The sequence below is a fragment of the Nycticebus coucang genome, chromosome 2 (assembly GCF_027406575.1).
Source record: "Nycticebus coucang isolate mNycCou1 chromosome 2, mNycCou1.pri, whole genome shotgun sequence".
Taxonomy (NCBI): Eukaryota; Metazoa; Chordata; class Mammalia; order Primates; family Lorisidae; genus Nycticebus; species Nycticebus coucang.
The window spans coordinates 38,702,770-38,727,033 of NC_069781.1; the positions used below are offsets into that span (position 1 = coordinate 38,702,770).

A 24,264-nucleotide genomic window follows, 5' to 3' on the forward strand; every position below is an offset into this window, starting at 1 on the left:
AACAACAAAATTTTTAGTATGAATATGTTCCATGCAATATTATTTGTTGTTTGACATTCAAATCTAACCAGGCATCCTGTGCTTTACCTGGCAACCCTACGAAATTGCAGAGTCATACGATAGATTTATACTTAACTTTTTAAGGAACTGCCGATCTGTTTTTTATACTAAGGGACTATACCATTTTACATTCCAGCAGTGTGGGAGGATGTTTTTTACCTCATTCTCACCAATACTTAGAATTGTCTTTAATTCTAGTCATTTGAGTGAGCGTGGAATAGTTCTCATTATAGCATGAACTTCATCAATGCTCTTTATAAAAAATTGTATTTATTAGTCATTTACATATCTTCTGGTGAAAATGTCTATTAAATAAAGTTTGATTTCACAAATTTTTTAATTAACTTTTTTTTTTTTTTTTTTTTGCAGTTTTTGGCCAGGGCTGGGTTTGAACCCACCACCTCCGGTATATGGGGCCAGCACCCTACTGCTTTGAGCCACAGGCACCACCCCTAAGTTGTCTTCTTATTGAGGTATAAGAGTTCTTTATATATTCTGAATGCAATTTTATTATAGTAAATGTATATATATGGACAAATATCTTCTTTCAGTCTTTGGCTTGTTTTTTCATTCTCTTTTTTTTTGTTGTTTGTTTTTGTTTTTTCATTCTCTTAACAGTGCTTTTTAAAGCCCTAAAGATTTTAATTTTGATGAAGTCCAATTTATCAACTCGTTTTTTTAATAGATTTTGTTTTTGATATCATAATGAAATCTTTGCCTAAACCAAGATCTCCAAATTTTTCTGCTGTTTTCTTCTAGAAGCTGTATAGCTTTAGCTCTACCTTCAGGTTTGCAAGGAAGTAAGGGTATAATTAATTTTCTCCCTTTTTTCTTTCTTTTAAAATACAGATATCCAACTGTCTCAGCCCCATTTCTCCAACTGAATTATCTAGACATATGTGCCAAAAGCAAATTGGTCATATATACATGAGGGTTTATTTCTGGACTCTTTAATTCTGTTCCACTGCTCTCCCTATGCTGTTGTCAGTAAACACTGTCTTGATTATTGTAGCTTTACAGCAATTCTCAACCTGTGGGTCATGACCCCTTTGGGGGTTGAACAACCCTTTCACAGGGGTCGCCTAAGACCATCCTGAATATCAGATATTTACATTACAATTCATAACTACTAGTAGCAAAATTAGCTATGAAGTAGCAACGAAAATAATTTTATGGTTGGGAGTCACAACATGAGGAACTGTATTAAAGGGTCGCGGCATTAGGATGGTTGAGAACCACTGCTTTACAGTAAGTTTTGAAATTTGGTAGGGTAGGATGGTACCTGTGGCTCAGTCGGTAAGGTGCTGGCCCCATATACCGAGGGTGGCTAGTTCAAACCCGGCCCCGGCCGAACTGCAACCAAAAAATAGCCGGGCGTTGTAGCGGGCGCCTGTAGTCCCAGCTACTTGGGAGGCTGAGGCAAGAGAATCGCTTAAGCCCAGGAGTTGGAGGTTGCTGTGAGCTGTGTGAGGCCACGGCACTCTACCGAGGGCCACAAAGTGAGACTCTGTCTCTACTAAAAAAAAAAAAAAAAAAAAAGAAATTTGGTAGGCTAATTCCTTTAATTTTGTTCTCTTTCATTTTAGCTATTTTAGATACTGTGCATTGCCATATAAATTTTAGGATCAGCTTGTCAATTAGAAAAAATTGCTGCTATAACATTGATGGGGATTGAGCTGAGTCTACAGAACAATTTGAGAACAGCTATCACAACAGTATTGAATTCTCTAATCCACAAACATGGAAGGTATCTCCATTTATTTAGGTCTTTCTTAATTTCCCTCAGCAATATTTTTTATTTCTCAGTGAAATAAACTTATTCCTGTATTTTCTTTGGTGCTGTCCTGGAGGGGTTTGTTTTTTTGAGGGAATTATTCATTGCTAATATAATTGCAATTTTTTTATATTGATCTGTATCCTACAACTTGGCTAATATATTAGTTCTAGTAGATTTTTTTGGATGGATTCCTTAGAATCATGTTCTAAGGAATCATGTTACTTATAAAGACAATTTCACACACACACACCCCCAATCTGATGCCTTTAGTCTTTTGCAGGAGGAACAGGGTACAAGAACTGGACAGATCTCCATGACATCGAATAGAAAACAATGAGAGTAGATATTCTTGACTTGTTGATGTAAGGAGAAAAGTATTCTTTTGCCATTATATTAGCTAAAGGTTTTGCCTAGATGCCCTTCATTAGGTTAAGGAAGGTGCTTTCTATTCCTGGTTTGGGTTTTCATCATGAAGGGGTGTTGAATTCTGTCAAATGCTTTTTCTGTGTCTGTGTAGTTGGGTTTTATTATTTCTTCTATTAATGTGGTATAACATTAATTGATTTTTGGATACATCTCATTTGGTCTGGTGTATAAATCTTCTTAACTGTTGTTGGATTCAGTTTGCTAATATTGTGCTTTAAGGATTTTTGCATCTATCTCGATAGGTTCTAAATACCTTTTACATAAGAATATTTAAAACTATAAATTTCCCTTTAAGCAATGTATTACCTGCCTACTATACATTCTGACATGCTGAACTTTTTCATTTAAAATTATTTTCTAATTTCCCTTTTGTGATTCCTTTAATACATTGGTTATTTAGAAATGTATGGTTTAATTTCCAAGTATTTGAGGATTGCAAACCTCCTGTTGTTGACCTTTAATTTCAACATGGTTGGAGACCATACTTTCTGTGATTTTAATTCACTGAGAGCTCTTTTATGGCATAGTATTGTGAACTTAAATAAATTTTAAGGCTTCCCCCAGCAGCTGACTGAATGGACCCCCTCTTGGCCAAGGGGATCCCCTAAAACTGAGTTGCTAACCATGAGAAAGGAGATCAGACATGCCCCATCGTCCCTCCCAAGCAATAGTTCTAATAACCTTCCCAGTTTTTCTTTTTAAGAAGTCTAAAATTACCAAGCAAACTATCAATTCACCCCTTCCTTTCAATATTTCTCCTACTTATCTTCAACTCTCTTAACCTTTTATCTTTCTCCTCTTAGGAATACTAAGGTTGCCAAACCCTCCACACTTTGATTCTGTTCTTTCACAATAGCAAAGAAAGTACTACGTAATCTTGAGTTTCTTCCCTTTTCCCTGCTCATAATTCACTCACAAAAAATTCATTATTTTCATAATGACTTACTATTATTTCCTGCCTATGATTCTTAAAAAACATACATGGCTAAACCATGCATAGCTGAACTCTACTTTTGTGATACCACTTTTTCTACCCATTTTCCCCACTGTTTTCTAAGTTCTCAATTACAAAACCAAAAACAGTTGCCAGATATCTCCATCAGGCCATATATGTAAAAATACAAAAGCAGAAGGGACCTGCATAAAGCTAGTTTCTGCTGTTTCTCTGAATCTACGATGTTTTTAAAATGATTTCACTTTTTTCCAACTTCCAACAAAAGCTTCATATCCCCAGTGACGTGTCTTACTATGAAGAAAGAGAAAAATTCCCTAGATCAGTCTTTAAATTGAAGCGACTAGTCTCTGACATATGAGTGATACCATCTCTAAAACTCCTGGATTCTGTCAAGGGTTTAAGGAGCACATCTCCTCTCTCTACCATGATTTCCCCTGTTTCACCCCCAGGAGACAGACTATTCAAATCTACTTAAAAAAAAAAAAAAAAAAAGCCTATCACAATAAATTATACCCATTCTCACAAATCCTTAAATTTAGGAAAGAAGATGAAAACACATTATTTTTTCCTTTGAAAATCACTGAAAAACCTTATGAATCAAAATAACAATACCACTTTAACAAACTTAGCAAACATGCTGCGCTGAAGGCAACAGAGGTCAGGAGTTCGCATGTAGGCAGGTCTTGTTCACTGGCAGACTCAGACCCCCAGAGAGGGGGAAGTGTGAGGGACCTGTACGCAGGTGGGCACGTCCCAGTATGCCACAACATTATAACCTGCAGTGGGTAGGGTTGGGAAAACCTCTAAAGACTCTTAGAACCTAAAGATTCCAGTCGCCATCTCCAGCAACTACATTTCATAAGAGCATGGCTCACTCCAATGTGCACACTTTGTTTTAAAATAAACCACTGGTACTTGGGGGAGGAAAAAGTATTTTATTTGCATTGCTTCCATGTTTCTACTGTAGTGTTAGGACTTAACATAAGCGTCACTCTTCTATTTCCTATTTACAGCTCATTCAGAATATTACTACAAATACAATATACATTTTTTAAAAACGTATGGGGAAATGCAGCTTATTTTTTTTCTCCTCTTTACAGGCTTCTCAAAATCATTCAACGTAAATGAAAATTCATATGGACATTTTCTGTACATATCTGAAAGGGCGGAGATTACACTGATAAAACCAAAAGAATTTTGCACAAATACAATAAAATACAGAAAACACAAAGTATAGATGATGTCATCTGGGGTACAAATATAAACAATACAGTACCATTTATGTAATTTAGCAACATAACACCCACACTTTATAGAAATAAAACTGCAAACCTGGAGAATGTTCTAATATTAAACATTATATATACAATGAGGTAAATGTACCTTGGTCTCTTGAGAGGTAATTTAAGTTTAAAGCAATTAACATTTTGAAGCATCTCCTTGACATATAAAGAAATATCAAACATCCGATTCCATTGGCACAACGTGAAAAAGGGATATCAAAACACAGTTCATGATATTAAATTCACAAATCTTATTAAAAAAATAAAAACAAATTCACTGAAGTTCCTTTTAAGTTTTAAGAAACAGGTTGAATGTTATTAACCATTTTTTTTAAAGTTGACATTTACAAATAAGATTGCATAATGGGATTGAAAGGCTAATGTACTGACAATCCTTAGAAAGAAGTTCAGCATTCTCAGAGAGGGCACGCGGGTGTTCCAGCATTCCAAAACAGACACAAGAAGCTGCAGTGCAAGTACAGAGCTACTCTTTAGGATCTCAAAATATCTGAATTGACGTTTTCTGCTGACCTATAACAAAACCGTTATTTGGAATCTCCACAATTTGGAGCCAGAACGTTGCCACAGTCAAGGAACAAAAGAAACAGTTGACTTACAATTTTTCTTTCAGTGAAAGGATAAAAATAAGCTTTGGATATGACGTGTCTAATGGGTATTGATTTTGTTGTGCATTTTAATTAGCTCTTTGCCGTGTTGTTTTAGTCCGTACCCGATAGTTCTCAGACACAGAGAAGAAAAGGGCAACTCATGCGTGGACTACAAAAATGGCCAAGTTACCACTTAAATTTTGTAACAGGAACAGAAATCTGAAATTCTTGGTGGCCATGGCACTATATACTGACTCAAGGCACTTCTTGAGCACTGTCATTACAGCAGGATTACAGGCTCAGCTCTTTAGGCCTTACCCTGTCCTGTGGGGGTCACAACTGGCCATTGCTTCTGGTGTAACTCCCACTGCCACAGCTGCCATCCCGCTCCTCATCCAAGGCTAAAGTCAAAGCAGCGCAACCAGCAGGAGCACCCCGAGCCACATCTGTTCAATCCCCAAACTTGGGAGATCCCTCCTTGCCACCTCTAATGATTCAAGGAAATAGAAGTATATCCCACAACTTCCTTCAGTCATTTTAACTCTAGGTCTCAGAAGCAGCTCTTTAGTCAAAAGGCTGGGGGAGGCAATGGTCTCTGAGCCAGGGCCCAGCAGGCTGAGAGAAACGGAGCTGAAGGCAGGAAGAATGCAGCAGGGACGTCCATGCCCACACTAAGTCATCCTCCCCCCAGACCCGCTCCTTCAGGTTCCTGACACAATGAATGTGGACAGGTGACTTGCCAGAAGGTATGTTTCAGCCAAGCTGTAAACTGGAAGGTGAGCATCCTAGGTTAGGCAGTATAAAAAAAGACTGTGTTTCCAAATGAAAAAATGATTACTCTAATAACATTTATCTGCAGTTATGGCCACAGTAATCATAATCCATCTCATCTTTTAAGTTACTTTCACGTTCAATATTAGCCAATTGGGGTTTATCAAGCTGTCTGTCCCTAGCCAAAAAAGGAATTATCTGCAGTAATAATGTATACTCAATTTAGAACTAAATTCCAATCTTAAACAAAATACCCTGATTCATCAAAAGTATATTTTATCCACTTAGGCAAGAACGGTATACTTGTAACTCAATCTGTGATTTAATAAAGAATATCTTCAGCAGAAGTTGATTACCTTATACGAAAGTGAGAAATTAGGTATTACAACTTTACATCAGAAAACTTTTGGTATGTTCTTAAAATTATATAAAAATAGTTTTAGTGATAAAATGCATTGGTCCCCTGGATTTCATAAAGCAGATCTGGTAGGCTTAGATATGGCCCAAAGGAAAAAAAAAAAAGTACCTGATCAAAGAACTAGAGATTATTATTAAACAAGTAATATAACACAACTATAAAAACAGACCTCTCAAACTCATTCATTTGCTTTGATGAAATGATAGTAACTACAGAAAAAAACTCAAATTTGTAGTCAAAATAGTAGCCTCTAAGCACATTTTCCCCATGTTTTGAAACACATGAAATTGACATTAAATTCCTATGTAACATGTCATTCCTTCTGAAATTACTTTGGTTTTGACCAAATAGTCTTTTGAATTTATTCTATGTATAGTAGATAAGACATTACCAGAATGCAACTCGTTCAGTGCAAATGGCCACTACCTCTTCCTGACCAGAATACTGTAAAGGTGATTCTGACCCTCTTATTGGGGAATTGACAGCACTATAAAGTCAGTCTTGCCTCACAGCTATGATAGTTCTTCCCTCCCCCCACCCCACCTCAGAGTAAGATCACAGTGATTAAAAGGACTTTGAAAACTGTAAAAGCCCTACAAAGACTTTATAGCACTGAAGTTATTATAAGCTAGTTTCAACTTAATATAAGAAGACCGCAACAAGTTTGCTTTGAACATTTAATCTGCCTGAAAACATCTGCAAACGGAGAACCTATATTCAGAATGTTCTTTAGCTACCACTTCTCCCAAATATCAAGGGTGCACTGAACTAACTGCATAAATGCAAGTAAATTAAGTAGTTGTGATATCTGCAAACATAAGGAAACACTGAATTAAAAGCTGCCTTCCTCAAAGTGTAGTGAGACCTCCAAACCACACTAACTCTAAACTTGTTTACAAAGACAGAGAACCCACCGTACACTGACTCCTACATAACAAATGTGACTCTCTCGCACACCTGTTATCTATTCAAATTATTAACTACTTTTGCCTTCCTAGGAAAAGGCCTATTATTTAACATTAACCATATTCTAACTTTAAATGTAATTCATTTCTTAAAAAAATAACACTGTCTTTGAACATAATGAAAAAAATGGCTTACAGAATACCACACAACTTTTCATAAGCAGCTAGACAAACTTTCCCTTTTAGAAAAATTAGTCTGTATGCTACAAACTTTAAATTATTAAAGTACTATAAGCATCTAGAGTGCCACTTGATTTTTTTTTTTAAGTATACTCAGACAACGCAATCAAAATGCTTGATGTGAGAATATTCAAACATGACATGATAACACTACGTTAACACCACTTCATTTCTTCAGTGGTTTAAGCACATTTTGGTATGAGAAAGGCATTTTCATAATGGAATTCCAGATAACATACCACAAAAACCCTTCAAAAAAACAAAATAGAAAAAGTTTGGATTACCCAAATAAATAAACTTTTCAGATTCAAACATTATTGGTTTTGACACGCAGACTTTAAGCAGTTCTACTCATTTTCATTGAAAAGACACAGAAGTGGCACTTACTGGTATAGTACAATCCCATTTTGAAGGCATGTAATGTTCTGAATATGTGAAAGAACAATAATAGTATACAAAATACAATTGCATATATTATGTTCCTCACTACCATGAGGTCATTTTTAGACTCAAGATAAGAGTTTTATAAGTGTTAGTTCTAAGAGCCTGAAAAATTATAGAACAGTACATTCGAAGTCTGAATCAAGGAAACTCTTTAGTGGTTCAGAATCCTCTGAGAATGTACTAACCAGGAGTAAATCACTTTCTTTTAAAAATAAGAAATGTTTCATTATAACTCAGCAATCCAGCTCCTTTACCCTTAAAGACGATCTTCAGCACAGCAGAGTTACCTAAAGTTAAGACCAGCAATCATCTTTTTTTTTTTTAAAAAACAAGTTTTGTTAATAAAAAAATTAAGGTAGACTACACAATATTTTGTAACTGTCCTAGGAAAGAAGTGTTCATAGTGCACGGAAAGGACCCACACGGCTGTTTCCTGGGTCCAAAGAAATCCTGGGAAGTTTTTAGTTGACATTATCACACTGCTGCAAAGGAAGCAATATCCTTCTGTTCCCTCTCAGTGAGGTACAATAATTGACCTCCCAAATTACAGCCCAGGAGCAGATCTGAAGAAAAAAGCAGAGTTCAGGCAAAGCCACAGAATTACATTTTGATGCCTTCCTGTTGACTGAGTTGTGACAATGTTTTCTTAATCCGCAAAGCTGTAAGCCTAGCTGCTCCGTTGGCATACCAACATTCTCTCATAATTTTAGCCATTACTCTCAAGGCCTATAAGAAAATACAAAAAAAAAAAAAAAAAATTTAATGTATGCTCCACTTTCCAGTGACCTGTCAGTTTTCTTTATATGTGACACATGTACAGAGGTAGCAAATGAATAGAAACGACCTAAATTTTCATCAAAAGGTTACTGTGGCCGGCTGCTGGGAGGTAGATGGACAAGGGGTAACTTATTTAGCAGACCTGGAAAAGCCAAATCCTACACCAGAGCTGGGCAAGGCAAAGAAGGAAGCTGACTCACACTGAAAATTTAAGTTTGTACTGTGATGTATCCAGAGCGAATTTTCAAAAGACAAAAATCTGCTCTACTTTTGTTCATTAAACTATGTCACATGCAAATTCTTTGAGCATGCTGAGATGTATTTCCCCTGAGCCTGGATACTTGATTTTGTTGGTGGTAGCAAGTTCTCTTGATAGCAGAGGTTCTACTGAGTCCCACATTACTTTAAGAAGTAAAATAATAAAATACTGAGGTGACCAGCTTTTCATAGCCTTTTTAAGCTGCAAAACTTCAAATCTGGAAGAATATGTCCTACCTCACCAATATTATAATAATAACAGCTAGAAATTAAGAAGAGATAAATAAAATTCATCTTATACATTCTTTAAATTTATAACTAGGAAAACATCTCTAAAACTTAAAACTCTTGGTGAGAGCTAAAGTTAAGGAACTCAGACATTGCTGGAAACATTTTCCCCAAATTCCTGGTTAATGGACCTCTAGGCCAGCAGTTCTCAACCTGTGGGTCACGACCCACAGGAACTGTATTAAAGGGTCGCGGCATTAGGAAGGTTGAGAACCACTGCTCTAGACAATCATAAAAAATACTGAAAAATAATTTGAGGCATCTTTGTTATCATTTTATCCAAGTTCCTAATTTTCTGAAAGAATATTAAGATCCAAAAACCGAAGTTATTTGTTCATACTCAGACTCTAAATGGTAGCCAGGACTGGTCTGGAATACAGGTCTGCTGCTGTTTAGCTGGTCCTCATCCCACCATGCTGTGACACCCTGGCTGAAGGGAAGCATTCATTTAAAAAGCATGTGCCTAGCAGCACCCGTAGCTCAGTGGGTAGGGCACTGGCCACATACACCAAGGCTGGCAGGTTCGAACCTGGCCTGGTCCAGCTAAAACAACAATGACAACAACAACAACAACAAAAAATAGCTGGGCGTTGTGAACCTATAGTCCCAACTACTTGGGAGGCTGAGGCAAGTGAATTGCTTAAGCACAAGAGTTTGGAAGTTGCTGTGAGCTGTGACGCCACAGCACTCTACCCAGGGTGACAGCTTGAGACTGTCTCAAAAAAAAAAAAAACAACCATGTGCCTGGCCTGTGGTCCCAGCTACTCGGGAGGCTGCAACAGGAGGGTGGCTTGAGTCCAGGAGCTTGAGGCTGCAGTGAGTGTAGCACCACTACACTCCAGTCTGGGTGGCAGAGTGAGACTTCATCTTTTTTTTTTTTCTTTACAAGTATGTGCCTTACCTAGTTCACCTAGCAGATCTAAGCGATGTTTTGACATGTTAATGGCCATTGCAAATTCTTTATGGCCTTTTCAATATGCTTAAAATTGAACATGAAAGCCAAATTATTCTGCTTTTATTCATTGTGTTAAGTGCTATGAAAAAGAAAAAAAAGAGAATTCTTGTCTGTTTTTCTCAAAGAAAAATGGCAAATTTCAACTTAGTAAAGCAGAAGCAGTTTAGAAAACTGCCTAATATCAAAAAGAAACACTCACTTCACAACTCTGCCATCTGTTTGGAATATTTGGCCTTAGCTTCTGTTCACAAACAACTTTTCTCATTTCTTCAACTGATGGATCAGAAGGTACAAGATCATAATAAGGCAGCTGGTAGTCTTCATGAATTCCTATATTGGTAAAAAGGAAAATTTCTATTTTGAAGAATTTAATCAGCTAATGCCAAACCATCAGAAAGATCCCGAAAGGCCTATTGCAATGGGCCATTACTAAATCTGGTATGTGGGACAGTGCTTACAGCTTTCTCTATCTCATGGGCATCCACAATCCATCTCTCTGAATTGGTACTGGGCCTACGCCTTAAAACTAAGTACATGACCAGTTAACTATGAGCTGTGACGACTAGACTGACGTGCTCTCCTAGAGCCAGGCTGTGTAGCAACTGAGATGTTGCTCTGTGAGTGCACAGTCTCTCACTTCTACAGGGACCTATAGGACATAGTCCCAGCAGACGAGCCTGAGGGGCAGGTCCCTTTCTTCCTCTGCTTGTATCTGCCAATAACATGTCCTACTTGCAATAATGCGGAGCCATACAGTGCCTCAAAATCCTGAAGCTCTACGTCTCAGCCAGGCCTAGGCCGCCTAACCTAAGAGATAAAAGACAACCTAACTAAACATTAAAAAGTACTCAATCTAAATACCTAAAAATGAAAACCAACTTACTTTAAAATGTAATGTAATCTCCAAATATCAAGTTAGAGAAAATAACCTCAAATAATCTCAAGGAAAAAAAATAAGTTTGACCCAGGTACAGGCTAGAAACAGCTTCCTAGGTGGCCTCTCAAACAGCTGTTGTTCTAAATAACTAGATTGCAAGATAACAAGGGATTAGATTCTGATGGTTCTCAAGATTCAAATGCAAAGGAAGCAAATGCCTGAGGCCTCCTGGCCTGTATACCCCACACCACTGTCCTCCCCACCCCCAGCCCCGTCCCCCCCAGGCCCCATCTCCTTTGTTTTCTCTGGCACTCTCCGTGACCACTTGTTTCAGGCTGTGGACCATATCCAATTTCATTCAATAAAAAAGAAGGCAATTCTTAAACAATTTCTGCTCATAAACTGTTGGGAGAAAAGGAAGTAATTTACCACCAATGGAACATCGTCGAGCAATTTCCCAGAATACTAAGCCCATTGCATAGATGTCAGCTCGTTTGAAGGATTCAAAGTGTTTCATATTTATGGAATCATCTAGAACTTCAGGGGCCATGTACCTAAAAAAAGTCAACATTTTATTTTATTGAATGGCAACCACATAATTTTTGAAATGTTTCATAAATTTTCTTTTACTCCTGGGAATAAAAAAAATTATTTCCTTTAGACTGCCCCTCTTTTGTGTAGTTCTGTTGTTTTTATAAATGATTCATACTTCTTTTTTTTTTTTAGTTTTTGGCCGGGGCTGGGTTTGAACCCACCACCTCTGGCATATGGGACCGGCGCCCTCCTCCTTGAGCCACAGGCGCCGCCCGATTCATACTTCTTATAAGAAGTTTCCCTAAGTACATAAAGTTCTTTGAAAACCAGCCCCTTACTTTCAGACATTTCTCTATACACATTCACATACATTATTACTTAACTGAGATCATATTAGACTCAAGAAAAATATTAAAAAGCTGGGTGCAGTGGCTCACTCCTGTAATCCTAGCACTCTGAGAGGCAGAGATGGCTGGGTTGCTTGAGCTCAGGAGTTTGAGACTAGCCTGAGCAAGAGTGAGATCTTGTCACTACTTTAAAAAAAAAGAAAAAAAAAAAGAAACACTAGCCAGGTGCCTGTTGTCCCAGCTACTCAGGAAGCTGAAATAAGAGAATTCCTCAAGACCAAGAGTTTGAGGTTACTGTGAGCTATGATACCATACTCTAGGGCAACAGAGTGAGACACTCTTAAAAAAAAAAAAAAAAAGAAAGAAAAGAGAAAATATTAAGTCTCCACACTGGTTTGTATATTAATGCCAACTAAATCCCACTAGGTGCTGAAACAGCAGCGTCAGGCTATCTGCCTTAGGACCTTGGTTTCTGAGAAAGGTGCATCTGTAACTGCTGTGAACGTCCTGCTGCACACACCATCTGCTCTGTCATGGTCTACGCAGGACTATATAGATGTCGTCTCACAGAAAGAGGATGAAAGGAAGGGCAGGAACATATTCCAGAGAAGAAAATAAAAGATACAGAACAATGCCAGTCCTCACATTGATGCCACATTAGAAGGTCAGAAGCTTCAAAAACTCTAAGGTCAAGGTCAGAACCCATAAAGACATGCAGCGACCACCCCTTGGCTAATTGTGAATTCTGAGAGTCCCCACTGAATCCAGCAATCCCAAATCATAAATACAATTTAGATAGACGAAAGCTGCTGGCTCTTTTCATGGCCAACGTAGTAGTTTTGAAGAAATGGTGTGATAACATTATGTGATAAAGGCTTTGGGGTCTGAAAAGCCCAGGTTCAAATCTCAGCACTTCAGGTTACCATCCTCATTAAGTTGGCTACATTCTTAACCTCTGCAAGGTGGTTCCTCAACTGTGAATTCAGGGTAAGGACACCTGCCTGTTAGGTTCTTTTGAAGATTCATGGACTCAACAAATATTTAGTGAGGTTCTACTATGTAGCAGACACTGAGATGGATGCTGGGAACACAAGTCTGCTCTGAAACAGCTTGCAGTCCAGTGGATTATACAGACAAATAAATAGACAGTTACAACATAATGTGGTAAGTGCTGCAAAAGGTCAAGTTCAGTGTGCTATATGACAGCCCTTGGCAGGGACACCTGACAGTTCTAAGGACCAGAAAAGGCTTCCTATAGGAAAGGAAAGGTGAGCATGAGTCAGGGGAACAGCAGGAAAAGTATGCCCCAGGATATGGCACATGCAAAAGTTCTATGGAAACGAGAAAGGCATATTTTCAGAAACTAAAAATATGAAAACAGCTAGGCAAGCTATAACACAGCATTTAAGGAAGGCATCAAATGAGGTTTTATATATTTAAAATAATCTATTAAGATGATTGGTACATAGCAGGCACCCTACAAATTTTCGTTACTACTGTTACTATAATTAACATAATTAAAATTTAAATAATATTTTCTGGAAGGGCCACCTTTCATCAGCAGGAATCTTTTTAAGTCAGGTAACCTTAGCTTCAGAGCACAAGCCATGAGATCTTCTACCTGTGGGCAATCTAATAAAGTACAAGTTTGAGTTGAGTTTCAGAAAAAAAAAATGTATATACATATGAAAAAGAGAAGGAAATAAAGCTGACTTCAGAAGACAGTAAATGCTATTCATTCACAAGTATACCTTTTTGTTCCCACTCTGTGGTTTGGAGCAATATCAATTGTATCTGTGGCTGAATCATGTCTCACTGCCAGTCCTAAGTCTGCAATACAACAAGTCCCGTTCTTCTTCACCAAGATATTCTTTGATTTCAAATCTCTGTGAGCAATGGCTGGTTTTCCTAAAGAACCAGAAATGAGACAGATTGCTGTCATCAAAGCATCAAAGCATTCAGCCACACCACACACAATACCTAGGCCATTATTAAAAAGAACTCAAGCAAACCACTACACCAAAACTTCTTAAACTTTAAAGAAAAAAAGACACTGGATGCTTCAAAAGTTAACTAAAAAAACTAGAGGTGAAGAAAGTTAACTGTTTGTGTGTAGGCACATTATAAATTCTTTATAAGAATCTTAGTCACAGATAACTTACACCCAGAAAGCAAGCACAGGGATCGTCATTCCCCTTTCCCATAAATTGGAATGTACTCACAATTAAATGTATTATCTAGAAGGAGTGCTATTAAAAACAATAATTATAATGAGGAAAACTTGGAGCCCCACACGCTGCTGATATGAATGTAAGATGGTGCAGGCACTTTGAAAAAATGCCTGGCAGTTCTTTAAGCCATTAAATGAGTTACCACATGACCCGGTAATTTAACTCCTAGGTATATACCCAAGATAACTGAAAATGCGCATCTACAATGTTCACTGAAGCATTAGTCCTAAAAGCCAAAAGTGGAAAGAAGAGAAATGTCCATCAACTGATGAATGGATTCACAAAATGTATGTGGCAAAGCCATACAGTGAAATATTACTCAGCCATAAAAAGTAATGAAATACTGACACATGCTACAACACGGATAAACTTGAAAGCATGCTAAGTGAAAGAAGCCAGTATCAAAGACCACATATTATATGATGCATTTATATAAAATGACCAGAATAAACAAATCTATACATAGAAAGCAGGTTTGTGGTTGCCCAGGGATAAAGAGTTTAGGGGAAAGTGGAGTGACGACTAATAGCTACAGGGTTTTTCTTTGAAGTGATAAAAATTGACTGTGATGTTGACTGTGCAACTCTGTGAATATTTTAAAAACCACTGAATTGGACACTTTAAATGGGTGAATTGTATGCTATGTGAATTACACAGGCACTTTGAAAAAATGCCTGGCAATTGCACACGAACTTTATGGCCACCCTGTATATAACTCAAGAGAACTGTTGTGACCAATAATAATAACAGCCACAAAGATGGGGTGGCTAAGACGTGAAGGAGCATGTGTGCAGTGAAGCTAGAGTGGTGGAGCCATCGGGCAGCCAGGGGACAATCGCTAAAGAGAAAGGTATGTTGGCCTCTGACAGCCACAGCAAAAACATTTCATAACTAAAACAGCATTTAATTTTTCAACTGTAAAACAATTTCATTAAGTCTCCTCATCTCAGGGTCAAATATCATTGTTAGGTGGCCAGATAACTTTTATACAGCAGGGTGATGTTTACAAAGCACTTTCATGGTTCATTTGACGCTGCACACAAAAATGCATTCACTTAAAGACTTCAATTTTTAAACTGAGATCCTTAGACATCACCAGCAAGGCTGAATGCTACTTTCGAGAACCCTCAAAAAAATTCCAGCGTTATTACAATGACTAGACAATCTCTAAATAAATTCCCAGGTTCCTAACTCTATATGAGGTTTAATAGAAAGATAAAATGTTCTCATCTAAAACATGCATCTTTAATACCTCTTGTTAGGCTGTCTTCTATTTTTTTTTTTTCTCTTTCTCTCTCTCTTTTTTTTTTTACTAACTACTATACTAACGAGGATGACTATTTTCTTAGTAGACATTATTCATGGGAATTTAAAGATTAAATAATAGAACTGCTTAGTTACCTTGGGTACCAACAATCTCCATGTGAAGATGGGCAAGACCGCTTGCAGTGGACAGAGCGAGCTTAATCATTCCTTCCACAGTAACTGTGTATCTGTTCAAGTAATCAAAAAGGGACCCATGCTCATGATAATCAGAAACCAACCAGAGCTGAGTCCAAGTACCATTGTCTATAAAACAGAATAACAACGTTTCAGTTGGGTTGCAGAACATTTATGATTTATTTACTCAAATCTTATCATTTTTTACTCTCAGTCCTGAATTACACAACTGCAGTATGAGGCCACCTTCAGTCTGCATGCATTTCCTTCACATCTGTCCTGGATTCAGACTGTCTCATACTTTACCATCTATATCCTTTAGGTCGTCAGGGTAAGCCCCCCCCCTACTCTTGAGATAAGGCATGGATAATTAATTCCATTTAAGTCACAAGGAATTATAGTTCAAAGACTCAACTTTCTTGAGTCTACACGGATAGGACGTGAATGCCTACAAAAATGCCTGGTTCAGGTTAGGAGTTCAGTGGCTGTTTTCAGAAGAGAAGGAAAAAAGACATAGAGAGGGAGAGAGAGATGAGAAGCATCCCAGCATGGCCACAAAAGGAAGGGAATAGTATGGGACAAAACTGAAAGTGAGTTCTGATGAGAAATGACAAGCTTTAGTGACAGATGATACACATAGTTCACAAAGGTGTGATTGGTGATGATGATTTCAAGGTTGCTAGGTTAGAAAAACAAAAATAGTGGTCTGGAACGCTGAGATAGAAACTGAAACATTACAAGAAAAAGCTAGAAAAGCTGAGACAGAAACCAATTTTACAAAGTTATTTTGAACGCAAACAACTAGGAATATGGGGTCCAAAAGTTCCTTTGTAAGCTGATATATGACTTTGATGTGTTCCGTTTTTTTTTTTTTTTTTTTTTTGTGGTTTTTCGCCGGGGCTGGGTTTGAACCCGCCACCTCCAGCATATGGGACCCGCGCCCTACTCCTTGAGCCACAGGCACCACCCAATATATGACTTTGGAATGTGTTTTCTCATAGGACTAATGGTAAAAATACTGGCTAGGCTCCTAGGCTGAATTATCCACAAAAGCCTATTTGACCCAGAGGTAGCTGGAAAACCCACATACTTAATTAAATCATGAAAAGCAAAAGCATTACAACATCAAGAGAGCACAAGTCAGTGAAAGATGCAAGGTGGGTCACTCTGACCTGGGCTGGAATTCAGGCCTACATTACTGACACATAACTTCAAACAAGTTTCTCAACCAACAAGCCTCTGTTTCTTCTCTAATACAACAATAATGGTACCTTACTTTGTAAGACGGTTAAGAAGATTTAAAATGGGCTGTTTTCTTCCCTACTAGTTATCAAACTAAACATAAAAACTCCAAATTAACATAAAAAAATTCTACATTTTGAAGGCTGTTACTTGAGGAAAAAAATAACTCGTTAGAAATGATTATGAAAGGAGACCAAACTGCTGAGAAGATTCTGGAGAGAATTTTGGGTACTTTCAAAAGAACTTAAGAGATTCATGATACTAGTTCTTTACTAACTTGTTTTTCATAAACTCTCTAAACTGATTATCCAAATTTCTTTTCCTTGATTTAGGAACATTACTAACTTATTTATAGGCCTATTAATCATACTGAATTTGGACACAAACAAAAGAAATACACAGGAAGACAGGCAGATGGAAGGAAGGAAGGGAGATTCGCGGTTGCTGACAAGTGAGGTAGAAGGGAGGTTATAGAAGGGGCCGCGTGTAGAGAGGGCTGCTGAGGTGGAATTCACTAAATCAGGAAGGGAAGATAGATAATTGGGGTGGAGGGCTAGGTTCAGGACAAAGTGCATGCATCCTGACAAAGTAGAAAGAGGAAAGCCAGCAGGGTCAGTGAGTTCCCGTGGTGACCACCAGATGACAGCATCAGGTTGGCTGGAGAAAGTTCAGAGCACAGCAATACCAGCGTTTTGTGCCTGCGTGTTTGCAATTTGGAACATGGTGAAAACAGACCCTGCATGAGGTGTAAGCTTCAAAATGCAGATTTGAAAATAACCACCTACACTAGAGTTTGGAACCATGAATGCGGGTAAGTTCTTTGAGCAAGCAATTACTATTTGTAGAATGAGAACCTTCATGTGAATGAAGTAAGAGGACCATCAGTTTCAGAAAACAATGACAACTGTTAAGAAATAAGAAACAGGGCAGTGCCTGTGGCTCAAAGGAGTAGGGCTCCAGCCCCATATACAGGAGGGGGCGGGTTCAAACCCAGCCCGGGCCAAAAACTGCAAATAAATAAATAAATAAAATAAGAAACGACGAAAGTCTAGAGTCATAGAAGATAATAAAGTAAAGGTTATCTTAAGAGGTGGGGAAGGAGCTAAATGGCGCCAAAGGCAGACAAAATGAGAACTAAAGGTTTAGTCAGGCTGTGATTACTGCTTTTGTTTATTAATTTTGTTTTTAAACTAAGTAGTATTGAATTGTTAGTAGCTACTAATAATAGCTACCTACACTCACCACTGCTCTTGTATAAACATTACATACCCCTTGATGTGGTGCTATAGAAAGTATACAATATTCCTAGTATGTTTTCCAGGGAAAACCAATAAAGTTCAATCAGATACAGCCTCTCAATCTAACTACCAGTTTTCAGAAAATATAAAAGAGCTAGTAAAGAGACATTATGGGAATTCAAGTAGCAAAATGCAGAATGTGATTACGACCTACAAGACAAACAATCCAGTTTCTTCAACAAATAAACTATGAGAAGAAAAAAAAGACAGAGGGGGAAATCTACAGATTTTAAGGGATATAAAAGAAATAGCAACCAAATGCAATGTGTGGACTTACAATCCTAATTTGAATAAATAATTACTGCAGGCTGGGCACAGTAGCTCATGCCTATAATCCTAGCACTCTGGGAGGCCAAGGTGAAGGATCGCTTGAGCTCAGGGGTTGGAGACCAGCCTGAGCAAGAGAGAGACCCTGTCTCTACTAAAAATAGAAAAGATTAGCCAGGCACAGGGTTGGGCACCTGTAGTCCTAGCTACTTGGGAGGCTGAGGCAAGAGGAACCTTTGAGCCCAAGAGTTTGAGGTTATTATAAGCTATGATGGCGCTATGGCACTCTACCTAGAGCAACAGAGAAAGACTTTGTCTCAAAAAAATAAATATTTTTAAAAATAGGAGACAAATGCAAAACTTTGCAACTGACTAAATATTTAATGACATTTTAAAAATCATCAAGAGTAGTATGATTGTTTCTTAAAGAAGTTTTCTGATTATTTAAGTTTAATCTATAGTGGGTTATGTTTTCTGGGATTGGCTTCAAACAATGAAGTTACCGGCAGGGTAGGTAGGATCAGAGATCAATTACAACTGGCAGTGAGCTGATAATTACTGAAGCCAGATGATGAGGGAATGTTATACTAATTCTCTACTTTTCTATATGTTGCAAATTTTCTTTTCTTTCTTTTTTTTTTTTTTTTTTTTTGAGACAGAATCTCACTATGTTGCCCTCGGGCATCACAGCTCACAGCAACCCCAAACTCTTGGGCTTACACGATTCTCTTGCTTCAGCCTCCCAAGTAGCTGGGACTACAGGTGCCCACCACAACACTCGGCTATTTTTGTTGTTGTTCCAGTTGTCATTGTTGTTTAGCTGGCCCAGGCTGGTTGGAACCCACCGGCCTCAGTGCATGTGGCCGGCGCTGTAACCACTATGCTACAGGCACCGTGCCTGCAAATTTTCTATAAATAAAAATTAAAAAATACAGAAGCAATACATGCTTGTTGTAAAATAACTATGAAGATACAGAGAAACAAAAAGAAAATGATAAAAATCATCCACAATCGCCAACTAACATTAAACGTTGTTAACATTTTGAAGAAATAAATACGCTAAAGAAAATGACAGGGGAGAGGAGGAAAAAGATGACCACAGATCTGACCAAGCTAAAAAAGATAATGTTTACGTTTTATAAAACAATTAGAGATTTAGGAACATGTTGTCACGAGTGAAATCTTTAAGAAGTTCCTGTTTTAAAAAGTTTCTAATGTATTGTATTTGACTTAATGAGTCTAATTTACATGGCAAACATCTCTTTCTCATCGAATCTGACGCTGTTTCATAGCTATATCTTTAAAAATGCTTACATAGATCTTGTCATATAAGCAAATGTTACCCACCTTTATTATCTGCTGCTATAAATCCCAGGATGTTTTCATGACGCAACATTACAGTTTGATAGATCTCTGCCTCACGGAACCAGGAACGCTCTTCTCTGGAGGAAAATATCTTAACGGCAACTTCTTCTCCCCTCCACTTTCCTCGCCAAACTTCTCCAAATCGACCCTTGCCAATGCTTTCTTGTAACACAATAGTTCTCGCAATTGTTCTCTGAACAAGCAATGGTAAACCTAAAGATAAAAAACAAACAGTTTTTCACAGAATCTATCAACAATAATATGTGTTTCGTATTTGGTACTAAAGAGTGACCCAGAAAGGTATTATTCCTTACAATATTTTACAGTCTCACTGGGGAAATATAGCCCACATTTGCGATTAAATAACGAAAAAAGGAAAATAAGATAATAAATACCATAAGAGAATCCAGAAACTCCTGTCTGAAGGGTAAAAGTAGGCTTTGTAAAGTAAGTTGAATTTTGACTGTCCATTATAGACCCTTCTAGGTGGTGAGGTAGGGGGAAGATGCAAGCAAGGTCAGGAGAAGGAGAGGAAGGATGTGCGTTTGGGGACACTTGGGATAACCAGAGAGCCTGTGTGTGGCAAAGCAGGGAAGAGAAGATAAGCTGTCACCAGAAGGAAAAGAGTGCTCAAGTTCAAAATAGCCACTGAGAGATTTAGGTTTAAAAAGGAACCGTTAGAGGTTTCTGAAAAAAAGGACCATGAATGGGGTGGGGTAGAGATAATTTTTAAAATCCTATTTTAGAAAGATGAATTTGGTTATGGTTTTACTGATGGGCAGAGAAAAGGATGTGGATACAGAAACAGAAAGCCCTGGCCTAACTTTCAATGAATCAGTAAAAATCGTCACAGAAACTATTTCAAGGCACAAAATTTACTTGTTAGGAATAGGCAATACCAGTATTTCTAAAGAACAATGCCAAGTAACTTACCTTAGAAACGGGACACTTTTTTTTTTCATTAACTGACTTGTCTTATTTCAAAATATATATTTTAAAATATTGGTATACTTATTTCATTTAAAAGGATTTAACTACATACCTGTAACATTAAAGTGACACTATATCGGATATGATCACTTAGTAGCATAGCTCCCATCTGCTAAGGAACTATCATTTTAAATTACACTGACACTAACAGAGTAAAAAGCCAGTGTACATCATGCTCTATGCTAGTATTTTATTTATACAATCTATGTACACATAAGTATGGACATTTATAATCTTTATTCAAAGCTGCTTGCTAGATCAAATTAACCCAATGACAGTAAATGGAATAATCTGCTCTCTTTGGTTCCCTGATGTGAAATGCTTATAAATCCAAGTGTTGAGTCTTTATAGTATTAGAAACTTTTTGTTCTTCTTTTTTCTCAAATGGGTCCTTTTGTTCCTTCGCTCTACCCTCCCTACCTCTTGCAGAATAGTAGCAATTATTAATAATTGTTTATGTTTATAAAGAGACTGCAAGTTAAAAATAGATGTGTTTCAAATTCTTATTTAAATCAAGGAGCTCTTCTGTACTATGAATAATTAATTCCTGATTAAGTATTGCTTACTATAAAAACTAATTTATTAAATTTTCTTAAAACCTTTTAAAGGCCATAACATGTACTTAGAAGCGTATTGTAAGAGTTAATTTCAGGAGGCTAATCTGGAAGTTACAAAGTTATAAAGAAGAAAAAGGGATCACAAGCAGGAAGCCTGAAAATGCCTGACAGGTTCAGGACTTGTGTGAATGGTATAGTCAAGAAAGGCTACCAGAGCAAGGGGAATTTCTGTCTTCCCTTACCACTGGATTCTAGATGCAGAACTGAAACCAAATCTAGATTCATCAAATTATCTATATTGGGTTACAACAGCTCACAGGAATACTTGAGCATTTATAAAAATTACAATTATCTGCTAATGACAAAAGTAACTCAACAGCATTCGTGTACAGATGGAAATAAAACCCAATGGAAATCATGCATGTGTGTGTGTGGGTCACACCTAACAGGTACGATGTACACCATCTGAGTGATGGGCACACTTACAACTCTGACTCAGGCAGTACAAAAGCAAGCCATGTAACCAAAACACCTGTAGCCCCATAATATTCTGAAATTTAAAAAAATTCACCAAAATTCAGCTGACCTAATTTAGATCACTATATTCTCTGCTTTACTCTTTTGTACCTTTAGAACAGCTTAAGAAAAAATTCCAACAGCCCAGCAGCCTGACATGCAGTAAAATAAGACCTGAGCAGCAGGCATCAGAAGCAGGCACAAGACACAGCCAGCACTGGCCCAGGGACTCGCTCTTTCAAACACTGGCACATGTGCGCATGCGCACTCACACACTTGGTCAGGGCTGCCAGAACCCTGTCTTCCTTATTAAAAGTACAGTCCTTGAGAGGTAGAGATAGGATATTCCTCAACGTCATGATGCTGGGTAGTAAACATGTGAATCCAAACAGGAAATGTTTAGTTTTACCTTTTCCTCATTAAGTGAAAGAACTAAAAAAGGTATTATAAATAGATATTTTCTGTATTCACAGGCACAAGACCCATGCATAAGGTGGCATTTAGGCTTTATAGTGAATAGAAGGGAAACAGATGGCATTTTCCACTACCATTCAACAAAAGATGGCTTGGGTATGTAAGTTTTGAGGGAATTCAGTACACAGAACGATGATAAAGAAAGGAGGCCTTAAACTAAGCTTTCCTGTAGTCCCAGCTACTCAGGAGGCTGAGGCAGGAGAATCACTTGAGCCCAAGAGACTGAGGTTGCTATGAGCTATGACGCCATGGCACTCTACCCAGGGTGACAGAGAGAGACTATGTCTCAAAACAAAACAAAACGCAACACAACAAAAGCTTAATAGACACTAGAAAAGGTTCCAACCTTCACATTATTCTGCTATGCAAAAGTGCCCAGCCTTTTTGTATCACACCAAATAGATACTGATATCAGATTTTTCTTCCAAATATGTTTTTACTAAGATTAACACTTGTCATTTGGACATTAACTTTACGATTTACCAAGTGCTTTCGTGAAGAGATTTTGTCTCATCTGAATTTTATAACAATCCAATCACAACAATCCAATGACGAGTGCAGGGCAGGGTTCATTGCTTTCCTTTTAAAGATGAAAGAACTCAAGGATGCCATGTCAACTAGCAAGCGATACAGACAAGTTTTTGCAGGGTAAGGCATAAGAGGGAGAAAAGCTTTCAGACAACAGAGAGCTGTGGTCCCCAATGGATCCAGAAATATATACAAAAAAGAAAAATTCCACTCTTAATTTCATGCCCACATCTTAAAAGGCAAACATATTCTTATTCAGAAATCATGCTCTCCCTAAGCAGGCTGTCAGCAGGAGAAGGCCATGCTCAAGTGCCATCATCATGAGCCCAAGGGTGAAAAGCTCTGGATTTAAGACTGATGTTTCCCAGACTCCTCTGGAGCTGAAGATGAACTCAGACCTCAACTCAGAGAGCTGAATAGAACAAGCAAGGAAACTTAAGTCGGTGGGGGTCAGGAAGCTATCATAATCTTTGTTCCCTTTCAGCAACTGAAATCTTTCCAGAAATCCAAATCTGGTTTGTATGTGAACTGGAAAAAAAGTTCAATGGGAAGTACGTCTTGATCACTCAGAAGATAATTCTGCCTATGTCAATCTGGAAAAGACATACCAAAAATAAACAAAAGCGTCCCAGGAGCTGCCCTCTGATAGCTGTGTGCACTGTGATCCTTGAGGACTTGAGTCTTCCCAAGTGAAATTGTGAGCAAAAGACTCTGCATGAAGCTGACTCAAAAAGGTCCATTCGGGCAAAGCATAGCAGAATAATGTGAAGGTTGTAACCTTTTCTGGTGTCTATTAAGAAGCTCACAGCCACAATGTTAATTTTGAAATCGCAGAGTTTTAGTAGTAAACAAAAACGACTAAAGTGTATTCAGGGGGTGGGGGGAAAGAAAGAATGAAAAAAGAAAAATCAATTGCCATGCACACAGCAATTTCTTTTAATCATTTATAGGCTTGTTCCACTGTACCAACTGGTATAAACTGCTGTGATTTCCCTGGGTATAAGTCTGGTGACAAGAGAACATGTCTAAGGGATTAATTCAAAATGGTATATAGCCACACGAATTTTCTGTAACTTTGGTCCTTGTTTATCACAGTTCTGCAGCAGGGTATCTCTGGGAATGATGTGAACTAGGAATCAATGGGAAACAGCAGCAAAGCCCTAAAATAACCTCTCTCCATAATGTCTACACAAAGACTGCCACATCTTCAGCACTAAGGCTGCTCCAGCTCAGTCCAACCTCTCATTGCCTTCCTCCCACAACTGTCTCAGGCGTCCCTAAGGTTGCCGTAAAAGATCTGGGCTCTCACCCAAGCCTGCATATGTCCTAGTGGTCAAGAACAGAGCTCATTTATTGAATATATATGGCAAAATTTTACGGAAGACTTCAGGTAATGAAACCAACTTTTCATACCTAAATGAATGAACAGATAC

The 24,264-nt window shown here is 37.9% G+C and overlaps 1 protein-coding gene across 4 annotated transcripts in view; it reads right to left on the minus strand.

The window, feature by feature from the left end:
* Nucleotides 1–4,141: 4,141 nt before the first annotated feature.
* The window catches only part of TGFBR1 (transforming growth factor beta receptor 1), a 49,872-nt gene continuing 29,749 nt past the window's right edge, over nucleotides 4,142–24,264 (minus strand). For all 4 annotated transcript variants that reach the window (XM_053567734.1, XM_053567743.1, XM_053567763.1 and 1 more), the window contains exons 4-9: nucleotides 19,749–19,979; nucleotides 15,556–15,723; nucleotides 13,675–13,831; nucleotides 11,472–11,596; nucleotides 10,365–10,495; nucleotides 4,142–8,613 (exon numbers count right to left, since the gene is read on the minus strand). In XM_053567734.1, coding sequence (XP_053423709.1) covers nucleotides 8,488–8,613; nucleotides 10,365–10,495; nucleotides 11,472–11,596; nucleotides 13,675–13,831; nucleotides 15,556–15,723; nucleotides 19,749–19,979 — 938 coding nt within the window. In that variant the 3' untranslated portion in view covers nucleotides 4,142–8,487. The remainder of the gene's footprint in view (nucleotides 8,614–10,364; nucleotides 10,496–11,471; nucleotides 11,597–13,674; nucleotides 13,832–15,555; nucleotides 15,724–19,748; nucleotides 19,980–24,264) is intronic.